This window comes from Myotis myotis, unplaced genomic scaffold, assembly GCF_014108235.1.
Source record: "Myotis myotis isolate mMyoMyo1 unplaced genomic scaffold, mMyoMyo1.p scaffold_m19_p_1, whole genome shotgun sequence".
Taxonomy (NCBI): domain Eukaryota; kingdom Metazoa; phylum Chordata; class Mammalia; order Chiroptera; family Vespertilionidae; genus Myotis; species Myotis myotis.
This window is the reverse complement of record NW_023416313.1, coordinates 7,407,653-7,426,127: the sequence shown is the minus strand read 5'-3', so window position 1 is coordinate 7,426,127 and position 18,475 is coordinate 7,407,653. Positions and strand designations below refer to the sequence as shown.

The 18,475-nt window shown below is 42.0% G+C and overlaps 1 protein-coding gene across 1 annotated transcript in view; it reads right to left on the bottom strand.

The window, feature by feature from the left end:
- The window catches only part of C1QTNF7 (C1q and TNF related 7), a 95,791-nt gene extending 80,336 nt beyond the window's left edge, over nt 1-15,455 (bottom strand). Inside the window, exon 1 of the mRNA XM_036329114.1 lies at nt 15,044-15,455. Within this exon, the coding sequence (XP_036185007.1) occupies nt 15,044-15,065 (22 nt within the window). The 5' untranslated portion in view covers nt 15,066-15,455. The remainder of the gene's footprint in view (nt 1-15,043) is intronic.
- Between the last annotated feature and the right edge of the window lie 3,020 nt (nt 15,456-18,475).

The window sequence follows — 18,475 nt, the reverse complement described above, 5'->3', positions numbered from 1 at the left end:
TCTGCAATTCTTGGTTAATAAGAAAGCTAACTGAATGCAGGTTCAAGGTAGGGCTGACTGGGTGGGTATGGGAAAAGAAGGAAGGATCTGATGTTTTTTTATCCAAACAACTTAATAACCCTGTATGTCTAATGCTTTCTCTTCCATTGTGTTTCATCAGAAGTATCAGGAATATTCATCTTAGTGATGGTTGATTGAGCACCATGTTATAACCTCACATGGATGTATCACATGCATACATTATAACTGCAATGAGATGGAAACTATTAGCCTCATTTTACAGCACAGAAATAATGGAGATGGGAGAGTTAGTTGTCCAGGGACACAAGCCTACAAAATGACAGAGCTGTGGTTTTAACTCAGGTCAGATCCTCTCTGGATTAGAATCTTAAGTAATTGATGCCAAATGTTGGGGAATTTCTCCAGAAGTCATATTTGAGGGAGATATTGAAATACTCGAAATCAGTCTTGTAACTCCCTTCAAGTATTCCTCTCCCTAGGGCAGGACCCTGAACTCTTTCTTCCTGTGCTTTGGTTTAATACTTTTCATTTCTGGTTACCTGAGCCACCTCTAGTTCAGCTTGACAAGGTCCCTATTGATGTGGGTATCCAGACTGAGATAACAGTGAGAGTGTTGGGCACTGACCAGTTATCAAGTGCATTCTGGGAGGATGGCTGGGTCAGTAACAGAACAGTATTTGTGATGGTGGCTAGATTTCTATGTTCAAGAGAAGATGTTGGAAATAAAAGGCTAGGTTTTCATTGAAAAGGAGTGGCTGGAGATGGAGATGTGGGTTTCTCTGCAGGGCTCAGGGGGAAGGTGACGGGAAAGCCGGAAGAGCACAGTGCAAGGAAAGATGAGGAAAAGATGTTATCTGCTACCTTCCAACCCAAATCACCTAGCTTTCACTTGAACCTGCATTCAGTAAACTTTCTGATTAATCAAAATTTCAGATTTCCTTGAACAACACCATAGAAACAACACCAACTACAAATTGCCTTAATTATAAGATTTGCATTCTCTACTGCACAAAACAATGTTCTAAATAGGATCTGAGTGAGATTTTAGTGCAGCCCTCGCTAGCCAGGGAGAAAGCAATGCAAAGCTGAAAAAATATGCTGCTAGATGCGGGGGAGGAGGGGGGAAACAGTTGTTTAAAGCAGGACCTGGGGTGGGGCAAAAGAAAAGGAAATCACAGGAAAGGACTTGTATGCATGCATGTAAGCATAACCAATGGACGCAAGACACTGGTGGCGGGGGTGGTGAGGGCAAGTGCTGGGGGTTGGGGAGGTGGGGGAGGGGAGACATATGTATTACTATTTGTAATACCTTAAACAATAAAATTAAAAAATGTAATAGAAAAATGTCCTAGGGTGAGAATTAAAAAAATATATAATAAAAATAAAAAATAATAAAAAATGTATGTTAGATAAATCAAAAGAAAAAAGATAAGGAATTCATTTCCAGTCCTCCAGCCCTTCACCCTGAGCATATCAGAGAACACACGGGTCACTTTAAATCTGAAAGGCTCTGGGTCTGGCTGCCAGGAGACGAAATTTCACACTCAATCATAGTAACTAGATGGGGCGTTGTGGTTCACATATTTTGTTCCTCCTCCATCTCAAGGCTTTGATTTTTTTTTTCCATTTCTACTGCTTCATCTTGCACATTCCTTTGAACTTGCCTGGAACCCTGTGTAGAGGGGCGCGCTGACATGCATGGGGCTTTTACTGTGGAGGAGGCACTGTGTGTGGTGCCTCAGTTATCAGGGGCATCTACACTGCAGGGAATAAAGCTTAAATATAAACAGAAAGAGTATTATGATGCGAAGGCTTGTGGTGGAGAAGAGGGCAAGAAAGGAAGGAGGGGAGAGGAAAAGACTTTGGAGAAGAGGATGGTTGGAGTGAAGGTGCAGGAAAGAGAAGCAGAGGAAGAGAGAAAGGAGAATGTGTGAAGAGAGGAGGTTATAGAAAGTGACACAGGAGAGGTTGTGGACAATGAAAGAACTTCAGGCAACAAAGATTGGGGTGAAAAGCAGGAAATGGCTGAATGAAATGGGCCGGGAAGGAAGAGGACTAAGGGCAAAGACTGGAAAAGAAGAAAAAGGTAGGAGAGGCTGATTCTCTATAGAAGGGCTATGGGGTTATGGACACTTAACTGTGTCCCCCTCAATTCATATGTTAAAGCTCTAAACCTCATTGTGACTATATTTGGAGATAGGACCTTCAAGGAGGTAATTGAGGTTAAATGAGGTCATGAGGGTGGTGCCCTATCCAATAGGACCGGTGTCCTTATAAGAAGAGAAAGAAACACCATTTCTTTCTCTCTCTCTCTCTCTCTCTCTCTCTCTCTCTCTCTCTCTCTCTCTCTCTCATCTCATGTCAAGGTATAGCTACAAGGTCGCCATCTGCAAACCAAGAAAGGCATTTTTACCAGGAACCAATTCTACAGACAACTTGATCTTGGACTCACAGCCTCAGAACAGTGAGAAAATAAACTTCCATTGCTTAAACCATTCAGTCTCTGTTATTATTCTGTTATGGCTGCCTGAGCGAGCCAATACAAGTGATATGAAGATATAAAGTAACCAAAAGGATCCAGGAAGACCATTTTTCGGGGGGGGGGGGGGGAGAGTGGGCAGTAATATGCATCCCAACTTTCTTCCTTTAATCTAATAGACATGAAGGCACTGGATCTCTTGGCAAGGGGCTAATATAACATGTACAGGTGTGTCACTAGTAACTGAAGGTGAGGCTTCAGGTCTCATTTGTAAAGTAGGGATAAACACAGTACAACCTTTATAGGGGCATTGGGAGAATTAAATGAGGGTTTGCCTACACACATACCTTCTGTGTAGGGAGGGTGCTCTGTGAGCTTTTGCTGTTAATACTGTGTGTGCATGTGCTTGCCATGTTTATTTAGGACATTTTTGGAAGGGGAAGGTCTCTTGAGATTTCCCACACAGCAAGAAAATTTGAACTCTATGTCTGTCCACAGATTGTATTGAGTTGAACCACATGAAATCGCCATTTCTATAGGTGCAAAATATACAAGTATTTTAAAAATAGGAACATTTCACATAAAAATCCAGATACATGGATTTTATTTCAAAATCTTAAGATACGACACTATTGGGCCACATTTCCCTGGACAGCACTCACTGGAGCAAGTGCTGATGGCCACTTGAGGTGGAACACTCTACCCCAGGCCCCCAGGGTCTCAGCCACACCCTGTTAGGTCCTATAGGATCCTGTTAGGTCCTATAGGATGAGAGTTATAGCCTGGATCTATGGTGTTGCTGATGATGTACCCTGAGAAATGGCTATATACATTTAGAGGCATTAGCATTAAAACAGCAATGTAGATTTGAGTTAGCAAATGGCAAGCAAAATCATCTCAAATCCAACATCTGAGGCCCAGGATAATTAAAGTAAACCAGGGAAAGCCATTATGGAATTTGCTTGTCACTCCTTTGAGGCATCACAGAAACAATTCCATATGGGATGAAATCGTTTCCTTGGATTTGTTTACATTCACATGCAAGTCCCTTCCCTGAGCATCTATGTGTGTTCTTTTCTCTTGCTTGTGCTTTTCTTTTAAATCATCTACCAGATGTCAATTTGTCCAGTGAGAAGAAATCCCCTAAAACAGTGGTCGGCAAACTCATTAGCCAACAGAGCCAAATGTCAACAGTACAATGATTGAAATTTCTTTTGAGAGCCAAATTTTTTAAACTTAAACTCTATAGGTAGGTGCATTGTTATCAACTTAATTAGGATACTTCTAAGGCTTAGGAAGAGCCACACTCAAGGGGCCAAAGAGCCCCATGTGGCTCGCGAGCCGCAGTTTGCCGACCACATCTAAAACAAAGAGGTCTATGGAAATATTAGCTGGCTGTCCAAAAACATCAGGTCCTTCACAACTGGCATGTGTATTTTACCTTCTGGACTGCATGTTTTATCTTACCTAGTATCTCATTTAATACCAATGGTTTGGCTCAGTAATACTACCAATGGGGCCCTAGATGGTTTGGCTCAGTGGATAGAGCATCAGCCTGCAGAACAAAGGGTCCCAGGTTCAATCTGGTCAAGGGCACACACATTATTTGCAGGCTCCTCCTGTGCCTTGGCCCAGGTCGGGGCTAATGTTGGAGGCAACCAATCGATGTGTTTCTCTCACATTAATGTTTCTCTTTGTCATTCCCTCTCTCTTCCACTCTACCTAAAAATCAATGGAAAATATCCTCAGGTGAGGATTAATAACAATAAAATAAATGTTACCAATGTGTCCACTGCACTAGGAACAAATCATTCCCATTTCAATGATGGACTCCAAAGGCTCAGAGAATTCAAATAACTTTCCCACACTCATACAGCCAGGAAGGGTTAGGGTTGGAACTGGCACACAAATAGATCATAATTCCAGATTCTTCTTTCTTTTTAGTTAATTACAAAGAAAAGCAGCATCATAGCATGGGTGAAAATAGGCTTCGTTGTAACTAAGTCTTGTTTTAAAAATCTGAGTGTCTTAGTTGGCCTTTTTATGAGATGAGCTTACTGGCAATGAAAAGTTCGCATTAAGGGAAAAGAAGTACTTAAATCAGAGAGAATAATAGTTTCCCTGTAGTCTGGGTGTCAGACAGAATCCAGATTAGCAGTGAGAGCAACCCTGGAAAAGACCTGGTTTTCCTTAGGTATCACTAATTGAACTCTACCTTCTTTTCTACTAACCAGAGGTTGGGTTCAGATTCTTTCTCAATAAGGGTGTTACTATTCATCCCAGGAAACTGACATGGAATAAGCAGTAGTGGTGAAATCATCTGGAATCTGGTGTCCAGGTCTGATGTCCATTTCAAGAAGGGTCTGGCTATTCTTGGTGGACCACACGGTACCCAGGGAAAATTCCTCCCTGCCAGTGCAGGGAGACCCTGGGGGGCTTTGGGAGGGTAGAGGGTGACAGTCTTCTAATATTTAAAACACAAGAAAAAAGAGATGGACTTCATGCTACCTTTGAAAGAAGAATAAGGACCAATGGAAAGACATTAAGAATGGCAAGATTCTGATGGCCAGTGCTGTTTTAATGGAAGAGGTTACCTTGATCAGTATGAGCATTTTAGTACTGTTGGCATTGAGGCTGGATGTGAGATCTGACATGTAGATAAATTCTACAAGCCTTTTTCGCCCTAACCGGTTTGGCTCAGTGGATAGAGCGTTAGCCTGCGGACTGAAGGGTCCCAGGTTCGATTCTGGTCAAGGGCATGTACCTTGGTTGCAGGCACATCCCCAGTGGGAGGCGTGCAGGAGGCAGCTGATTGATGTTTCTCTCTCATCGATGTTTCTAACTCTCTATCCCTCTCTTTTCCTCTCTATAAAAAAATCAATAAAATATATTAAAAAAAATAAAAGCCTGTTTGAATAGCATCCCATCTCAGCGTCAGGGACAAACATGAATATGATCAACAATTTCTGTGACATTTTAAGGGCCTGTCATATAAGTTGTCTTCAGGAAATGAGAGTTTTTGTGAAATATCCACACTATATTGGAATCACATAAAATTGCCATTTTGTAGGTAATAAAATGGTTGAAGGTCAGCAGTTTTATATAGTTCAGTGTAATTCATATAAAGGCAAAGGAATAGACTTGATTCTTTAGACCTGGGTTACACAGAGAAAAGATGCCCAAGAAACTGTGCGGAGGTCACTGTGCATAGGTATTGCACTGTTCTGGGTTGAATTATGTCCCCCAGCCGCCAAGTTCAAAGTTTTAGTACTTCAGCATATGACTACGTTTGAAGATAAGGCCTTTAAAGAGGTGATGAAGTTAAAGTGAGGCCCTGAGGGTGGGCCCTAATCCAATTAGACTGGTGCCCTTATAAGAAGAGATTTTGACACACAAGGAGAAACCAGGGTGTCTGCAAGAGAAAAGGCCATGTGAGGACACAGCAAGAAGGCAACCATCTACACACACTAAGGGGAATGGCCTTGGAAAGAACCAAATCAATCAACACCTTAGTCTTGGACAGTGATGGCAAACCTTTTGAGCTCGGCATGTCAGCATTTTGAAAAACCCTAACTTAACTCTGATGCCGTGTCACATATAGAAATTTTTTGATATTTGCAACCATAGTAAAACGAAGATTTATATTTTTGATATTTATTTTATATACTTAAATGCCATTTAACAAAGAAAAATCAACAAAAAAAATGAGTTCGCGTGTCACCTCTGACACGAGTGTCATAAGGTTCGCCATCACTGGTCTTGGACTTCTAGCCTCTGGAACTGTGAGAAAATTAGTATATGTTGTTTAAGCCACCCAATCTGTGGTATTTGGAATGCATGAGTCTATGGTATATGGAGGATGACTATAGGGGTAAAGATGGACAAAGAGGGCTCTGACGAGACAGATTTTCAAAGTCACCTGAAGACCATGCCAAGGAATATGGTTTCAGTTGTGAAGGAAAAGAGAAGATGTTAATGATCTGAGAAATTGATATAAATACCTATGATATTTATATCATAGGTAAAATGGGTTGATAAATTTAAAGAATCCAATCCCTTAACTAGAATTCTATTGATGTCAAATTAGATTTTAGAGTGAAATGGGATACAAATTATTACTTCATAAATTTATTTTTGTCACAAAAGGTAAGATTTCCGACTTTTTATGGCTGAGTAGTATTCCATTGTGTAAATGTACCACAGCTTTTTGAAACAGCATGGATTATGCTAAGTGAGATAAGTCAGTCAGAACAAGACAAATATAATATGATCTCACTTTAATGTGGAATCTAATGTACAAAATAAACTAACAAAATAGAAACATACAGATACAGAAAACAGACTGACAACTGTCAGAGGAGAGGAGGTAGGGGGGCTTGGTGAAAAAGGTGATGGGATTAAACAAGGAAAGAAAAAAATCCCTCACAGACAGACAACAGTCTAGTGATTACCAGAAGGAAAGGGGGTAGAGGGAGGTAGAATAGGATGGTTTATTACCCCATCTTATCATTCATCTGGGAGGTAGTATGGAGGGAGACTTAATCCTATTTAAAAGAGGAAAGAGAGGTGATGGAAGGAGACTTGACTTGGGGTGATGAACACACAATATAATAACAGATGATGTATCATACTAGTAGAATTGAACACCTGAAAATGGTATGCTTTTATTAAATGTCACCCCAATAAATCCAATAACATTTTATTTTCTAAAAAAAAAATTAATGGTCCAAAAATGAAACTGAAATAAAAATCACTTGACCAATTTAAGAGAATAAGCTGTTTCAGGAATGTTAGCAACTGGCAAGGATACCAAGAATGTCTTAGTGAAAACTCTCAAATGCTGGTAGAGTACACTTTGTAGGGGGCATTTTAGGGCAGCTACATGAGCTCTGTTTTGCTGTTATTTGTAGAAAAGGCTCTGAAAATGCAAATATTTAATACTATTCTATAATTAGTCTTTCATTAATTAGGACTAACTCCATCCTCTTGATTTTGAGGCAGAGACAGACAAACAGACAAACGTGTTGGCATTTGAGCTCCTGTCTAGCTCTGTGGCCTTGGACAAGTCACTTTACCTCGCTCTCCTCTTTTAAATAGGATTAAATCTTCCTCCCTGCTCCCTTCCAGATGAATGATAAGATGGGGTAATAAACCATCCTATGGGATTATTATGATACAGAGCAGAGGCACACTATGTTCATAGTGAAAAAAATCTCTATGTAGAACTGAAAGACTAGTCAAGACCTCTGGACTGCTAGGCAGAAAGTAAGGAATCCTTCCAGGGTCCATGTGGCAGGTGGAAAGAGTGTGGGTTATTGAGACTGGGACACTTTGAGTTTAAATACATGCTCCATCTCCTAGCACTTGTCAGATCTTAGGTAAGTTACTCACCACTTCTCATCTACAAAATGGTGATATGGAGCAAGTATACATGAAATATTGGCACAGGCTAGGTGCTTAATAAAAATAGTCTATTAAGCTGGTCATAAAACACTTCCTCTGGCCAACTGAGCAACTTTGGAGGAGCCATTTCATCAGTTACTGGGGCCCACCTTTCACTGACAATTATTGAATACCTACTGGGTGTGTGAGAGATAACTTTGTGTGTTCTTCATCCCCAAATGCTTCCAAGAATGTTGTCTGATCCCTTGTGTGTATATGTTTCAGAGTTGTGCAGACCAGGAAGCAGAAGTTTCTTGAAAACACATTTCCCTTTTTTTTTCCCCCTGAAAGTTCAAGTCCATGAGTCCATGGAAGAGGGGGAATAAGAGATCTCTGATGGGACGTTTCCCACCAGACCTGCAGTGATTGGTGGTCGGCGATCAGTGCACTTGGGAGAAATGGAAACATGCTGGAAGCTAATTCCAGCAGGGTCATAATAAATGTGAGAAGTCCTCAAAAGGTTTAATGGACTCTTTTAGCAGGGCTGAAAGTCTGCATATATTATTGCCTGCTGCCAGACAGCTGAGGGCAATTTCCCCAATCTGATAATCTTACTGTTTACCAAGCCTTACCTTTGATATGTATATCTGCTTTGCTATAGGGCAAAATCCTATATAATAAAGAGGTAATATGCAAATTGACCATCACTCCAACACACAAGATGGCCACCCCCATGTGGAAACAAGATGGCTGCCACAAGATGGCCAGGAGGGGAAGGCAGTTGTGGGCAATCAGGCCAGCAAGAGAGGGCAGTTGGGAGGGACCAGGCCTGCAAGGGAGGGCAGTTGGGAGTGATCAGACCTGCAGGGGAGGGCAGTTAGGGGTGACCAGGCTGGCAGGGGAGGGCAGTTAGTGATGACCAGGCCAGCAGAGGAGGGCAGTTAGGGGCAATCAGGCTGGCAGGAAGAAGCAGTTAGGGGCAATCAGGCAGGCAGGCAGGCGAGCGGTTGGGAGCTAGCAGTCCTGGATTGTGAGAGGGATCCCAGATTGGAGAGGGTGCAGGCTGGGCTGAGAGACAACCCCGCCCCCCGCCCCCCCCCCCCCCTACCGCCCCGTGCATGAATTTCATGTACCGGACCTCTAGTGTGTTAATAAAAAGCGAGGGGTCCAGAGATTCAGAGAGCTCAGCGTCTCAAGCTAAGCCTTCCCTGGCTCCCCCAAAATGCCTCCCAAATTTATATTTCATGTCTAGTTTATTTAATTTACTCGCAGCCCCTTCTCCAGATTCCTGAATCCTAGTAGATTCAGGATAACACCCCGGCAGAAACACTCCCTGTGTGGCTCAGACACAGGGTGCCTGGCCTGGATGGTGATTCTCAGATCCTAAACAGGAGATTCCACAGACATCAGGGACAGGCAATTTATAAGAACTGTCAAAGGTGGTGAAGGAAGATCTCACTGGTGTTGGCGGTGGTGGGGGTAAGAGCCTAATCATTTCTAAAACTGCGTTTCCTGTAGACATAGACTCTTGGAATCTGAATCAAGTCAAGTTGAGTGAAAGAAAAGAAAGAAAAGTGACATTTCTTACAGACCCGTGTTATTAGATTGGCACTTGCTATAGCTGTAAGCCATTGGAGAGCTAAAGATTAATTCATGTCTACTCTTTAGAAGCTTTCCACCTATTTGGGAGCTGGAGGATGTCATATGACACCTCATAAATAACTCAGAGCCTGGCAAGACCCTCCATGGTGTGTAAGAATTCTCAGTCAAAAGAGGCAGACAGTTGAAAGATGCAAAAGGCAGCCAGGCAGATTGATGGATAAGAATTTCTCCTGAAGGGATATATTAAAATACACTCTCTATCACTGCATGCCAATATCACAATTTCTAATTGCCATAGCTGTAAACTCATAAAATTTTATAGACGCTAATGTGTTTTTGGAAATATGCCCACTTGATATGAAGGAGAAGTCCAGAAACTGGTGATGGAATAAGAAACTGTAGAGTTAATGATTTCCATAAAATTGCTCACAGGTTTGTCTTCATGGAGTCTGGGAGCTGAGAAGGCCCCTGGAGGACAGCTAGCTCCTCCTGTCCCTTCCATTCCCCAACCCCTCTTATTTCCCAGGGTCAAATCAACTTGAGCATGACCTCAAAGTTGTTGTTTGAAAGACCACTGTGATGGTCAGGGTCTTGGTGTAGCAGGTTTAGGAGACTGGGCCCAATATTTATCTCCATCCCTTAATTGCCATGTGAATAAAAACCTGGACAAATATCACTTCCTAACTGGAGGTTTAGTCTCTGTCCCTTCTAAATACTGATTAATCATCTTAAATCATTTTACTACTGAACTGCTAGGGCGTTACTTTCTTGTTTACAAACTTCAATAATCACAGCTTTAAAAAAATCCAAATTTTGTGGTTTGGCATTCAAGGCTTCCTTATGACATGATTTCAATCAACTACCCCCCACCCCCCTGCCACTGCTCCCCCAATCAAGCCTTTTGAGCTTATTACCTTTGCTCTCCATGCTGTACTTGTTCTGCCAGGGAAGCTTTCCTGTTCCTCTCAACTCTGGTATCTTTCATGGTTTTCCTAATATTTTCTCACTGCCTGGAATGCTCCTACCACCAATCCTTATCCATCTGTCAAGGTCAGATTGCATGTGACCTCCTCTGAGGAGTCTTCCCTGAGCATCAGATGGACCCGAGTTTGAGATCATACTCATCGACTTACTTCTTAAAAGACTTCAGGTGGTTACTGCATTTCTTTAGGGCTCAGTTTTCTCATCTGTGAAATGGGTAAGTTAACACCCACCTTGCAGCCTTGTAAAGTACACATGGGTTAGTCATGTTGTAAAGTACTTAGCACAGTTCCTTGTACATGGTAAATAGCAAAGAATGTTACACATTACTCTGATTTTTTCCATGGACCCGAGGTCTCCTTTTCTCTGAATTCCCACTCACCTTGAGCCTCTCTTATATTCTTTCTTGTAAATCTGATTTTGCATTTTACATGTTGGAACACGTGTTTTATTTTCCCCATTGGAATGATAACTCCTTGAAGGTGGGATCATGTTTTATTCTGACGTCCTTTGCAATGCCCTCTATACAGCAGGCCTCTGAACCATAAGCGAAGGCTGACCTTTCGGGTGTGAAACTGCTAATGAGAATTTGCTTCCCTCTCATTATTTCTTCTAAAAATTGGCAATATTTTTAAAAGTTAATTTTGCTTAGATATGAGAATCCTAGTTGCTGGGCTCCTGTTTCAGAGAAATCTGGAAAGTCAATTCATGAAGTGGCTCATGGAGATTAATAAATTTTAATTAAATCTTGGGAAACTTCACACTCTTGAAGGCCATGTTTCTTGAACTCAATCTCACCATTTTTCAGCACACATTCCACATTCCATGTGCTGTGTGCCACTCCTTGGGAAAAATTGGTTTCATGTTCTACTGTGTTTGTGAAACATTAGATTCTAATGACCCACTCCTAAAGAGATAGAGGACACATTAAAAAACAAAAACATGGGAGAACAGATAAAATTTCTAGCATGTGTGACGATCAAAAAGTTTTGATTACTAGAGCTCCATATGAAGTTACTGAGATAAATTTGAGCAAATTATTTAACCTTTCTGAACTACAATTTTCTCAAATTATAAAGTAAAGATGACAGTAGAATATCACCAATAGGTTGTGCATTTTAAATGAAACTATCAAATAAAGTGCCTAGAATAATGCTTGATGCAAAATAAGTAGTCAATAAAAGGTTATAAATTAATATGTTTTTATTAGTACAAATACTTGCAAATAGAGTATTCAAAAAATAAAATGAAAAGCTAAAATGTGTGAGAAGCCCTGCAGTGAAGAAAGCAGCATTTAATAGCTAATAAGAGCTCATATTCATTGATCTCTTATATGCCAGATACTCTGATAGCAGACCCTTTGCATGAATTTCTAATTTAATCCTCAAGATGCCCCTAAAAGAATAGGTAGAGTTATTATCTTCGTTTAACAGATGAAGAAACTGATGCTTGAATGGTTCTGGGCACTCAGGGCAGTTAAAGGTGGAGCTGTGTTTGAAGTAGGATGTCTGTGACCCCAGACCTAAGTTCTGTTTCACAAGGTGCCCAGCTTTCCTCATCACACCTTTGGTCATCCTCTCACTAATGACCCAGGCCACGGGTGTGCCTTGGGATGCATTTTGGGAAGTAGAGTCTTGATTCCCTCAGTCTGCTTGGTTCATGGGAGCAGCCATGTTTCCCACCTCTGTGCTTTTGCTCACTGGCCTCTGCTTGCACTTTCTTGCCCGTCTTGCTTCTCTCACAATATTTCAATCCTCCTCTAAGGTCTATTCAAAAGCATGCTATGAGAAGCTGTCTTTGAGGTCAGCAGGCTGATTTCTAAAGCCTCTCTCTAAACTCTTCTCCATCTACTTCCTACAGGGTTGAGTGCCTTCCTTCTCTCTGTCAAGGGCCAAGTTCAGAACCTTGTTGAGGTTTTGGCACAGAGTGGACACCCAGGTAAGGGTATCTCTTTCCTAGTCTCTCCAGGGTGTGATTCCTGAGCCTGGTCATGGTTCACAGGTCCTGGTTCACAGATCTGGGGTGTGTGGCAGTAGCAGGCAAGATGGGCTAAGGCAGTGGTCGGCAAACCATAGCTCGTGAGCCACATGCAGCTCTTTGGCCCCTTGAGTGTGACTCTTCCACAAAATACCACGTGCGGGCGCCCACGTACAGGGAACACTGTGGAGTGAAAGAAGATGTAGTGTCGAGGATTGAGGAAGATATGTTGAGATGGTTTGGACATATAGAGAGGATGAACGAAACAAGTATACAAGATGAATGTGGATGGGAGAGTTGAAAGGGGTCAACCTCAGCGAACGTGCCTCAATCAGATTGGAGGATGTTTTTAGCAAAGGCCAGCTTAGGAGTGCCCTAATTAAGTCAATAACAATGTACCTACTTATATAGTTTAAGTTTAAAAAATTTGGCTCTCAAAAGAAATTTCAATCATTGTACTGTTGATATTTGGCTCTGTTGACTAATGAGTTTGCTGACCACTGGACTAAGGGGTTTAAACTAAAATCCTTTCCAGTTCAGACAGCATGGCTCCCACACTCCCTGGCAGCTCATCGGTTAATACTCTCCTCCCTCCGTCCTCTCTCCCAGCCTCTTCGAGGTGAACAGACATGATTAGGTCGCATGGGCCCTCTCATCACCGTCCTTTTTGGGACAACCCTGACCTGTCCTTTCCAGGGCGCTGTCCAGGTTTCATCACCTAACCCCCCAGTGGCTGCGCCTCAGATGAGTCAGCTGGCTTGGGTTTCATTAGCAACTCTAATTGCCTTTTGTTTTCTTCCTCATTGGGGCCTCTGAAGGTCCCAGAGGCGGGGCCTGGCCGGTCTGGCTTCCAGAGAGGCCGCCAGCCTCCGTGGGAACCCGGGATGGAAAGTCCTCGCTGGGCTCCGCAGCAGTCACGTCATGCCACAGTGCGCTTTTCTTGGCCGCACCCTTCCCCAGGGCGCACTCAGGCGCCACGTAACCGCTGGCCATCCCAGCCCTCCAGCTGCCTGTGATGAGGTCATGGGGTGGGGTCCCGGAGACCCCCTCCAAATGGGGTGGGGGCTTCCTCAACTGGCTTGGGAATGGCCGAGAGGACGAGAAGGAGGAGATGATATTACTCTCGAATGTCCAACCCACTGCTGCCTCTCTTGATGCCGTATGGCCGGCATGGAGAGAGACAAAGGGAGACGAGAGAAGATACGGACAGGAGAAGGACAAGGACCTGGTAGGCACGGGTCCCTCAGTTCCTCCATTACCAATGACGGATGGAGAAAGGAACTCACAGTTGCTCTTGACCACCTCGCAATGAGCTGATGGAACTGCCTTCTCCCTTTTCTACAATAACGTCCTTTCTCTATCTTATCGCTTTCCTTTCACGGAGACTACAAAAGGCAGGGGAAGTCACGATCATCCACCAAAAGTAATCAGAATTTAACACAGAAGGGGAACCTATCCCAGTTACAGAACAGCAGTTGCTACAGCAAAGACAGAGTCCTTCTCAACCCAAGCCCAGCGCCCCGGGGGAGCATCCATGTTCTCACCCAGGCCTAACAGGAGTGTCTGCCAGTGTTTCTAGATCGGCGGGGTTTGCAGGCTGAGGTTGCTTAGATGTCCCAAGCCACTCAAATGCTTGGTCAAACCCACAGGGCTTTTAAGTTGCTGCTTGTGAGTTTCTGCTTGTGAGTCCATATGTGTGCGTAAAGGAATGAATACGGGCTCTGCTAAATTGCAGCCTGCTGGAAGAATTTGCAGACCTCCACAAATATCTAGGGTTTTTTTTTTTGCACCTGGAAGTCTGCCTCGAAAAGATGGGAACACTGATAACATACTTTTTCAGAGAAATTGAAAGAACACATCACACATTTACGTGCCCTTCCTCTTAAAACCACAAGAAACTTATCTGGTCAACGCATGGCAAAACAAAGAACAGTTTCTCCTCTCTGCTCGCTACCTGCTTCTGAGGCACAATCAAGAAGACAAAGCCACCCCATTCAGATAATAGCACCGTCAGTCAACTTGATTGAATAAACTTGGAGTTGAACTTTTTTTCTCCCCAAGACATAATAACTGCAACCTCCTCCATGTGGTTACAAAGGGAAAAATCAAATGATTTATTTAACTTTTGAAAACACATCCTGCAAAACAAGTTTATAAGAAGCCATAGAAACCGTATTTAGAGGATTTTTGGAACGTTATTAAAAACGTCCATGGGAAAGATTTCTGAGTTAATAGCAAGATTATAGTGCAGGAAGTTGAGCTGCATATAACCGAATGAGAAAATGTAGATACTCTGACCTCGGCAGTATGTTAGCCCATCGCCACACTAGCAAATGCCAAGTGCACCAGAATAGATATTTTGAAGAGCCGCACACAGGTTCTAAAGGAAATGGCATTTTTCATGCAGTCAAAAGATACTTCACAGAGGTTCGTGCGTCAAGCAGAATAGAAAGTAGGAGAAAGCACCACCGCTGAGTTTTCCACCCTCTGATTCATTTATTGATATACTTTCTACAAGCCCCTCATTTCTTTATAAGTAGCTGTCTTAAGTTCCTCTAATAAATATTTTTGACAAAGGCCACAGTGAAGATGGTAGCTTACCTTGTTTAGGCATTGCTGACATCACACGTTCCCCCTAAACATGAAGCTTTCTGGCTTTGGTTGTCCCATGAAGTTAGAAACCATTAAAAAAATGTAGAGCATACGTGTTTATTATCCAAAGCTGCTTCAAAACAATATAAAAAATAACTTGATGAAAAATGAAGCGCTCGTCTGAGCATGAGAACGCGTTTGAAGCTCGGAGTTCATGCTGTTGTAGGAGGTTTTGCAACTGTCTTCCTCAGTTTAAACAACCTCCTGCTCCTCCCAGGCACTTGCCAGCTCCTGTAATTTAAAGCAACTGCGATCCTTCCCATAATACTCACATTTCAAAGAGCTCAGTATATACTCTCGTTAGGAATGAATACAAGTGGGTGACGTTCCTCCACAAACCCAGATGGAGGCAAATGAGCAGCAAGGGTTTCAGGTGTCTAAACCCTTCTGTTTCCCTCTTTTATCCTTGGATCTTCTTACCCTGTTACTTCCAGTTGCTGTTGCCTTTTCAAGTGGTGCCTTGAGAATGAATGGCATCACTTCACTGGGAGCAAAAAGTACATAGGAAAGTTTACGTCCCAACTCAGGGAACGATGATGCTGGTGAAATTGTGTTAAAACAGCTCTTCGCTATCACAATGATTTCATGAAATGCTCCTGTTTGAAATTTTAAAATTAGTATACATTATATTTTCATAAAAGGGGGAAATACCTAAACTGGTATTATTGGTCTTATTTTAACCTTCATCCTGTTTGCAAATCACCATCCCCAGAAAGGTTACTTGCTTTGCAGAGTTCGTCCACGCAGCTGAATACATTTTCTGACATTTAGTTTGTAACTGGTGTTACCAGTTTTACTGAAAGCACCCTTCCCTAACTGACATATCCATCTCTCTCTCTCTCTCTCTCTCTCTCTCTCTCTCTCTCTCTCTCTCTCTCCCTCTCCTCTCTCTCTCTCTCACACACACACACACTTGTGAATTAAAATTATAGCCAACTTAAAGTGTGGCCAACTGAAATTGGTGTTTTAAAATTTTTATAGTATGTCTTTTAATAAAATTTTCAACTACAATCTACATTCAATGCTATTCTGCATCCATCTCAGATGCACAGCACAGTGGCCAGTCACACACTCTACAGTGTGGTCCGGTCCCCGACATACCAAGCAGCCACCTGGCCCCATACATAAGTCATTACCATATTATTTAATACCTTCACTATGCTGTAATTTACATTTCTGTGACTATTCTGTAACTACCAATTTGTAATTCTTAATTCCTTCATCTTTTCTACCCGGTCCCCCAACCTCTCTCCCCTCTGTCAAATGTTAATCTGTTCTACTTTTTAATTTTATTCTTTAGGTTTCATATGTAAAGTGAAATCATATGGTATTTGTCTTTCTATATCTTAAATCAGGGATTGCTCAGTACATGATAAATAGTAAGTGCTCAATAAACACTTACTGAATGAATAAAACAGTGCATAGGTCCAGACCAATCAACTGTTTTGACGATCTTGGTTTTCAGATCTTGGTTCCCATCAGGCAAGGTTAATATGACAAAGCTTCTACAGATAGTAAAGGTCAGATAATGTATGCCCTTGTTAGACTTAATGAATGGTTATAATATAATGAAATCCCCTAAATGACTATAGAGAACATCTATTAAATAAATGAAACCATTTGGTGGAGAAAGTAAATGTTGACACAGGCACAATCTATTAGGTATTCTCACTGTGTAAATTTATGCAAACAAGTTATAGCACAAAAAGTCTCATTCATCAATTAAAAAGCTATAGATTATTTTTTACTGTGATTTCTGAAGTCACCCAAAGTAACTATTATTCTATGGCCAGAAGATAACACTTCTGATTGAAATAGTGCAAAGAGAAAGAATCTCACACTACAGGGAGGGGTCAGGTTTCAGACTTAATGTGCTGTGAAGGCAGAGACAAAGGTGGAGTTGATTTTTGCTCTGGCTTCTCCTGGGGAGATGTCTGGAGACACAAGCACACATAGTGTCCTAGACACGGATCCACCATGCTCCAGTTGTATGACTTCCGATGTGTTACTTCATTTCTGTAAGTGTTGGTTTCCTTAGTAGTGAAAGATTTAATGTAGGTATGTTAAAACAACCTATTTACATATATACATAATATTGCATTTATTCAACAAATATTAATTAAGCACCTCATTGTGTACCTGGTATTTTGAAAGACCTATTTATGAGTCACATGATGAACATTGTGATTGGTCATGGACATGGGATCCTGCTCTAACACTAACTTCAACTCAGTGGCGCTGGCCTAATAGGAGGTGAGTGCTAAGGAAACTGAGACCAGAGGCTGGAAAGGTGAAAAGCATGCTTTGCAATGGTGAAACATTCAGTGAAACTGACATCTGTGACAACTTGAAAGGCCACATGTGCCACGTAACATTGTAGGTCTAAGAGAGGAGGATGGGGAAGAAATAGTGGTGTGTGTTGGCTACTATCAACAGCACTTGACAAGGTCTTTCAAGAATGAGATGAGCCTAGAAGAAATATGTCTAAATTACATTTGATGGCTTGCAGAAGCCTACTAATTTTTGGCAGGACTTACATTGCTAAAATAACTGTAAGCCTGTGCTAAATATGTCTTTCAAGACTGAAAATAACGTCTTCCTCTAGATTAAGGAAGTGGACCGTTGGCTGCACAAAGGGCCGGCTCCTCAACACGCACCTCAGAGGTGGGCCAGGGGAGCCTCTCAGGAGGAGGACCTGGTGGCCATAGAGATGATGGAAAAGGGAGTTTCCCAGAGGGCGGAGCCAGCGCCCTACCCAGAACCTCCTCCTCCCACAGGGCAGTACACCTCTACTGTGTTGAATAAATGCAGTGTTCTGTGTATATGTAAATAGGTTGTTTTAACATACCTACATTAAATATTTCATCACTAAGGAAACCAACACTTACAGAAATGAAGTAACACATCGGAAGTCATACAACTGGAGCATGGTGGATCCGTGTCTAGGACACTATGTGTGCTTGTGTCTCCAGACATCTCCCCAGGAGAAGCCAGAGCAAAAATCAACTCCACCTTTGTCTCTGCCTTCACAGCACATTAAGTCTGAAACCTGACCCCTCCCTGTGGTGTGAGATTCTTTCTCTTTGCACCATTTCAATCAGAAGTGTTATCTTCTGGCCATAGAATAATAGTTACTTTGGGTGACTTCAGAAATCACAGTAAAAAATAATCTATAGCTTTTTAATTGATGAATGAGACTTTTTGTGCTATAACTTGTTTGCATAAATTTACACAGTGAGAATACCTAATAGATTGTGCCTGTGTCAACATTTACTTTCTCCACCAAATGGTTTCATTTATTTAATAGATGTTTTCTATAGTCATTTAGGGGATTTCATTATATTATAACCATTCATTAAGTCTAACAAGGGCATACATTAT